This window comes from Sinocyclocheilus grahami, unplaced genomic scaffold (assembly GCF_001515645.1).
Source record: "Sinocyclocheilus grahami isolate Dianchi unplaced genomic scaffold, SAMN03320097.WGS_v1.1 scaffold6.1, whole genome shotgun sequence".
Taxonomy (NCBI): Eukaryota; Metazoa; Chordata; class Actinopteri; order Cypriniformes; family Cyprinidae; genus Sinocyclocheilus; species Sinocyclocheilus grahami.
In genome coordinates this window covers 2,808,451-2,816,017 of record NW_015505185.1, presented here as the reverse complement: position 1 = coordinate 2,816,017, position 7,567 = coordinate 2,808,451, and the positions used below count along the sequence as shown (strand labels likewise).

Below are 7,567 nucleotides of genomic sequence, written 5' to 3'. Positions count from 1 at the left end.
GTCTTTTGCAGCTTCTCGTACATAACGTGGTGTAGTCAAATAAAAAAAATGCTTCTACAGAAATAAGTTTAATCTGCATCCCTTGTTTAGGGATCTGTGCCTTTGTGCATATGGACATCTGACTGCTAAGTAGTGATTGAGTTTTTCAGCAATAGTATGCACCCTTCATTTACAGAGAAAAGTAGGTCAGGGGAAATCGGTAAATGGAAAAATCTCCATACAAGTTCTTTGTGCATTTTTCTTTTTTTCTACTTGTTACTTTGCACTTTTTGTTAGAAAATGTTTATTTACTATTTATTCAAGTTTTCTAAGGTATCTAATATTTTGATACTTAGTTTCCATGATCTAAATATTCTTAAAAATTAAAAGTTTGTTGTCATTTGGAAGTGTGTAGGCCTTCTTGCATTATTATGCCGTTACATTATGATTATATATTCAGTGTCATAAAATGGTCTTTAAAATGACAATAATATCGCTTATCGCAATTATTTCTGGGGCAATATATTGCACAACAAAAAGTTGTTATCGTGACAGGCCTAGTCATAATGTGGAAAATGGATTTGGAATTTATAATATAATATAAAACTGACACACTCTGATCTGCTGCGCAAGCCTCAAAACTTTAACAGTGATCGGTGAAGACAGCAGATGCACAGTTAAATCTGTTTAAGCCTATTACAGCCGTTCCTGTTGGTGAAATAGAGAAAAATAGCTTAATAACAATGCCAAAATTAAACATCTGTGACATCAAAATCAACATATCTGCTCATGTAATCTGTCAAAAAACCAAAGGCAAGAACAAGAGCAGGCAGAACTCCTTTACGCCAAAGACAGAAGCCAGTGAATCAGATTCTTGTTTGCTGCAGACAGATTAGGAGATGCCTGTTGGGAGTCGGACAATGCCTCGCTCATGAATAACCTCAGACGCCTGCAGAACAATGAGGAGTGACACGCTAGACCGTCGTCTCATTAGATGCTTCATCACATGGGTGGAATCAAGCAGAACAATTGAGCACCTTTTTTTTTTACACCAGTTTTAATAAATCACTGATTTTGTGTTTTAAAACGGATGTAAGTTTATTACGGTGTAAAGATTTCATAGCTAGAGCCATATTAGGGACTTAAAATGCATTTTAGAAGAACTTTGAGGAATATTTTAGGAAACAAACATTGTGTTGTTTATCTCTTAAATGGCCAGTGAATTCTGATCGCTACTGACAATATCTAGATCAGCATTTGATGTAAAGCTTGCACAAAATCAAACATGGATTATGAATGGTGCATGCAAGATAAGCAGCGTGCAGAAACTTCTAAGGATCCTTCAGTAGAAAAACATGCATAATGTGGTCAAGAAAGTTTCAGACAGCATCTAACAATTAATCTATGCTCACAGAAAAGGCTGAATCTGATGTTGGAGCTGATTGCAAAATTGTTTCAGTATGTGTCCAATTAAAAATAAGTGTTAAGTTGATGTTGATGATGATGAAGCACACACTGAAGAACTCCCAACAACATTTTGGACATTGTCTGCTTCTATTTCCAAGTAAATGCATTAGGGATGTTACATCGTTACGATTCACTCAAGTCACGATTCGGTTCTATTCACGATTCGATTCACAATAATTATAATTTTTTTTAACAAAATGAGATTTAAGACAAATTATAAATTAAATGTGTCCTTTTATTATTGCTTGGACAAAATGCTTCACATTTCTTTGTGAAATTGAAATATAACACTAAAATAATATACTAATATAGCACTTGCATATTACTGCTCTTTTGTTGGTTTTGATTGCTTCTATTCTCCTCATTTGTAAATCGCTTTGGATAAAAGCGTCTGCTAAATTACAAAATTTAAATATAATGTAAATGTAAATAACAAAACTACATTGAAATTTTAAAACAAGCCCCAAATCAAATAAATAAGTAACACAAATAAAATAAATATCTTCATATAAACAAAATAAGGCTTTGTCTGTGCAGCAACCACTGCATTTTAATCTTGATCCAAACAAAGATGCTGCTTACATGCAACATGAGCAGTTTTTAAACTAAATTAGATTTTATAGTTTTTATAGAAATTTGAAGCAAAAACAGAATGGTTTGACTTCAGTTTTGTGAAACTATAAATAAAAATATCTGCATGAAACAGCAGAGCTGAATGAGACGCAGATTTACTCTCTGCCAGCAGGTGGCGCTTAAACCATTTCCTGGTTTCCGCTGTAAACAAAGCAGCGCTGAACTTATGAACTTTAATATGCGTTATACAGAGGCAAGATGAAAATAAAAAAATACCATCTAAACTTTTCTAAAGACAGTAAGTTCCCCTCAGACATACATTCATATAAACTCCTACACCTAAATTAATCGCGATTTGTTTGGCATCTCAACCGATTTGAATCGTCACATATTTGAATCGATTTTCAACCGGCTCGCAGTTAATCGTTACATCCCTAAAAGGCATTTTAGGAAACTTTTCTGGAACAAAGCCTAGAGCCGTAGAGCGCTTCAAATGTTTTCTCTCCCAAGAGAAAAGTTAATAAAAAAAAAAGATTTGAGTCACTACTTTCTTATACTCATAATACCGTATTGACCCGAATATAAGACAATGTTTTTTTCTTGGAAATACATCTGAAAAAACGCGGTCGTCTTATATTCAGACTTTGACATGACAATAATACACCCACAACAATAGGTGGCACCACATACGCATAAAACGAGTGTGCCATGAAATACGTAATGTAATGCGTGTTGTAAAGATCGCAAGTAAAAACAAAGGAAAAAGAAAACCTTACAGCTGCATGAGTCGTGACTGTCACGTTAGCCTGATGGGACCAAACTCACTTTGTGCTTTTAAAACGTAAGACAGTACCCAGATTTGAAGACTACAGTAAGATTTAACTTCTACTGTTAATAAGATTTTGGTAGGCTACTATTAGATGGGTAGCCTAAATGTCCTAATTCAGATGGGCTACCGTTTTTTTTAATGGTATATCAAAAAGTGTATATTTTTTAAATGTGATTGTTGGTACATTTAACCAGTTTTTACCATACTTTCAAAACAAAAATTAAAATAGGAAAAATATGCAATATGAAAATAATTGAACACAAAATGAGAAAAAACAAGATTTGGTTTTTAAAAGGTACATCTGGAAAAAGGGGGGTGGTCATATAATCAGGGTCGTCTTATATTCGGGCCAATACAGTAATACTAAGAACTTAACATACATATCTTGACTACATTTAATAAATGGTTTGATCTTTTTTTAAACAATACTTATACTTTTCTACTCCGTTTTTAGCTTTCCTGTAGCTCAGACAGTAGAGCATAGTGCAAGCAACACCATGTTCTTGGGTTTAATTCCCAAGGAAAGCAAGAACTGATAAAAATGTGTCCTTTGAATGCAATGCAAGTGGCTTTGTATAAAAGCATCTGCCAAATGCATAAATGTTCCACCAATGGTTCCACTAGTAAATGACATAATTCGGTGGATCTCTAAAGAATAGCACCTAGTAATTCCAATGCATTCAACAGGAAACAACAGTTTTCACAGGTAAAGTAACCAACCTACTTATTTAATGTACTGATTCTAAATGAAAATCACATAACATTTTAATCTTAACGGTTAAATGAAGCGAAGACTGCAAAAAACAACTTTGCATAAATATACTCTGATCATGTGTCAAAAATCAGAAATTCAGAAATGTATAAAAATTGATTCCACATATCAATTATGAGACACATAAACAAAAACAATCATTATCAATATCACTGTAAAAAATAACATTGGTCAATCTCTACAAAATGGCACTGAATCATTCAGCAAATGGGGAACATCAGGAATTTGCCATAAGGGTGAACAATATCTGTTACCTTTATGTTAAGTTTAAAGTATAAACTCATATCAGATCAATAGTTAAAAGAGTTGCATGCTGCCAATAACTGCCATAACCCAAGCATTCACATTTCAGTGCAAACATGCACAGATTCCTCATGCATCAGTGCAAAAGTTACATTTGCACTTCACATACCAATGCAATGCATGCTTTAATAACATCAATCATTACATGCATAAGCTTAATGGACGTCAGCAGCATGAGCATGGGCTGACCATATAGCAATGTTAAACTGCAAAACACCTTTTTAAGGTTGGATTAAGAAAATAAGTCCACATTTAATCGGTACTTTTAAACTTAAACAACAAACGTTCTGTGAGATTTTAGAGTACCATAATAGTGAATTTTGGGGTATCATAGTAGTGTTCTACAGTAGAGCCCCTCTACAGTGTTTCTGCTTTCATCATATGCATGTTCTGTTCGATTATGATGTCTAGGTAGGCAGCTGAGATCTTGAAACAGCCATTATCCCCATGTTCCCTCCAATAAAAGTAAGGAGCTGCGTTAACAACAAATACAAATAAACACAGGGAATTAAGGAGAATCACGGAGATCGACTAGGAAAGAAAAATTAAGTATTAAAAAACTGTGCCAAAAATGCACATAATCCTCGTATTCTATTATTACATACGCAGACATGGACGTTGAGTCTGATCAAAACATCCAAATTGTGTCATAACAAAATCAATGAGTACACAAAACTAAGCAATAAGCTGTCAGCTAAAAGTGTTTCACTTAAAATAAAAAAGGCAAAAAGCACGTAAAAAGAGTGTGAAGGAGAAGGAGAAGGAGAAAAAGAGGGAAAGAAATCCCTTGTACGTCTCCCTCATAGTTCACAGCTGGAAGTCTGGGAGAGTGCAGCATTAGCGGCTAATGTGAGCTAGCTTAGCTGCCATTGTTTTTACTGCCTTAAAATCCCGCTTTTGAAGCTCAAATTTCCGTGCTTCGCGCTGTTTTTAAGAGTCCCGATCAATTTTCTATTTTTCCCGCGCGGTTGGGATTTATTTCGAACGGCTGGCTTACCTGAAATAAAAATGAACTCCAGCTCGGCTCCATTGCAACACTTAAAAAAATCTGCAGGAAACCTACAAGAAATCTACAACAAAGCAGCTAAACATGGCAGCTGCTACAACTTCCTGTAACCCCGAGGGCCAAACCATTTCATCTGATATACGCGTTGCTGCTGCTGCTGAGATTCTGCCAGCTCACTCCATCACAGCGCTGCACTCACAAACACATTTTAGAGCAACCATACCTTTTATTTTTTATCAAACCTTTATGCATTATATCATTAAACGACTTTTAACACGACAAATCGAAACTGAATTTCAAAGATGTCTAAAGAATTAATAAACAGTAAATTGTTAAATTAATATGTTGGCTACTAACGTTACATAAGCAACTGACGTAAAGTAAAATTATTGAAAAATGTAAAAACATTACACATTTATTTTAAAAACGTCTTATTTATTTATTATTATTATTTTATTTATTTATTTATAGTTTTTAATCAGGTTAAAGCTGTTGCATTAACTAAGACAATATACTTATAACCGCCCAATATATATAAAATACAATAATAAATATTAAATATATATATATATATATATATATATATATATATATATATATATATATATATGTATATGTGTGTGTGTGAAATATATAAGAAATAATAAACATACAAACATAGAAATACACATTTACATGTGCATTAAGTGAGAGGACCAAATGCGACATATTAAGATTATGTAGATTAACAAATAACCAGACGCCACCCAATCTAAATATTCCCTCACAGTAATGACTTTATGAATTTCTTCACTGATAAAATAGATAACATCAGAAATAAAATAGCAAATGCGTATAATACTTCAGCTTCATTCATCGCACCCAAAGATAAACTGCAGTGCTTTATAACTATAGGACAGGAAGAGCTAAATAAACTTATCACTGCATCTAAACCAACAACATGCCTGTTAGATCCTGTACCCACTAAATTACTGAAAGAGTTGTTACCTGTAGCAGAAGAACCGCTTCTCAATATTATTAACTCGTCGTTGTCTTTAGGTCACGTCCCAAAACCATTCAAGCTGGCGGTTATTAAGCCTCTTATTAAGAAACCACAACTAGATCCTAGTGAACTGGCAAATTACAGACCCATTTCAAATCTTCCGTTTATGTCTAAAATTTTAGAAAAAGTTGTGTCTGCTCAATTGTTCTTCTTCCTGCAAAAAATATCTCTATGAAGAATTTCAGTCAGATTTCAGGCCCCACCATAGCACAGAAACTGCACTTGTTAAAATTACAAATGACTTGCTTCTTGCGTCAGACCAAGGCTGCATCTCATTGTGATTTTACTTGATCTTAGTTCTGCGTTTGACACTATAGATCATGACATACTCATAGATCGATTACAAAACTATACAGGTATTCAAGGGCAGGCTTTAAGATGGTTTAGATCCTACCTGTCCGATCGCTACCACTTTGTTCATTTAAATGGGGAGTTATCTCAATTATCACCAGTAAAATATGGAGTGCCACAAGGATCTGTCCTAGGTCCTCTGCTATTTTCAATATACATGTGAGCATTCAATATTATTAGAAAATACGGGATTAGTTTCACTGTTATGCTGATGATACTCAACTATATATCTCAACAAGACCAGATGAAACTTCTAAATAATCTAAGCTAACCGAGTGTGTTAAAAATGTAAAAGATTGGATGACCAAGAATGTTCTCCTATTAAATTCGGATAAGACAGAGATATTACTTATTGGACCAAAAAACAGTACGCCGAATCTCATGGATTACAATTTGCAACTAGACGGATGTACGGTTACTTCCTCTACAGTCAAAAATCTGGGTATTATATTTGATAGCAACTTGTCTTTTGAAAATCATATTTCCCATGTTACAAAAACAGCATTCTTCCATCTTAGAAACATTACCAAGCAGAACCTTATTTCGCCACAAAGAACCTTTTGTGAAACAGAAAGGTTCTTCAGATGTTAAAGGTTCTTTATGGAACCATTTAGACAAAAAGGTTCTTCTATGGCATCGTGAAGCACCTTTATTTTTAAGAGTGTAATCTTGTACTGCAGTTATATTAGATTAAATGAGCATTATTATTCTTTAGCTTGGGTTAAACAAATCAATTTTGCTTGGTTGGATCAGCAGCTACACTAATTATGTCTCTATTTGTTTCTCTGTTTTTGCCATGGGATTGACATCCTGTGGTAACTAGGATTTACACAAGCTTCAGTCTGGATCCAGGACACCTGAGAAGAGATGATGCAACCCCTCAGAGGACCTCAGATGATGCCAACCATGAAACAACATACAGAACTACCAAACTTTGTTATAAGTTTGATTGCATCATATAATAATTGCTGTTTATAGTGTACATCGTATGTTTGATTACGTCTTTAATTAATTTTTCCGTACATTTCTCCCATATGTACATTAACTGACAGTCACCACTGATAAGCTACTACTAAATATTGTAGAAACTTAATTTTCTGTAAAGTTGCTTTGCAACGATTTGTATCGTAAAAAGCGCTATAGAAATAAACTTGAATTGAATTGCATGTATATGGAGTAACCAAGACAGATGTCGAGGCTGTGCAAATTATGTTTTACTCTGGATATCGTGTGTCGGGGGCAGAT

At 34.2% G+C, this 7,567-nt stretch overlaps 1 protein-coding gene across 1 annotated transcript in view; it reads right to left on the bottom strand.

Moving 5' to 3' along the window:
* Positions 1–5,092, bottom strand: part of LOC107587351 (vascular endothelial zinc finger 1-like) — a 19,779-nt gene extending 14,687 nt beyond the window's left edge. Inside the window, exon 1 of the mRNA XM_016275110.1 lies at positions 4,921–5,092. Within this exon, the coding sequence (XP_016130596.1) occupies positions 4,921–4,953 (33 nt within the window). The 5' untranslated portion in view covers positions 4,954–5,092. The remainder of the gene's footprint in view (positions 1–4,920) is intronic.
* Between the last annotated feature and the right edge of the window lie 2,475 nt (positions 5,093–7,567).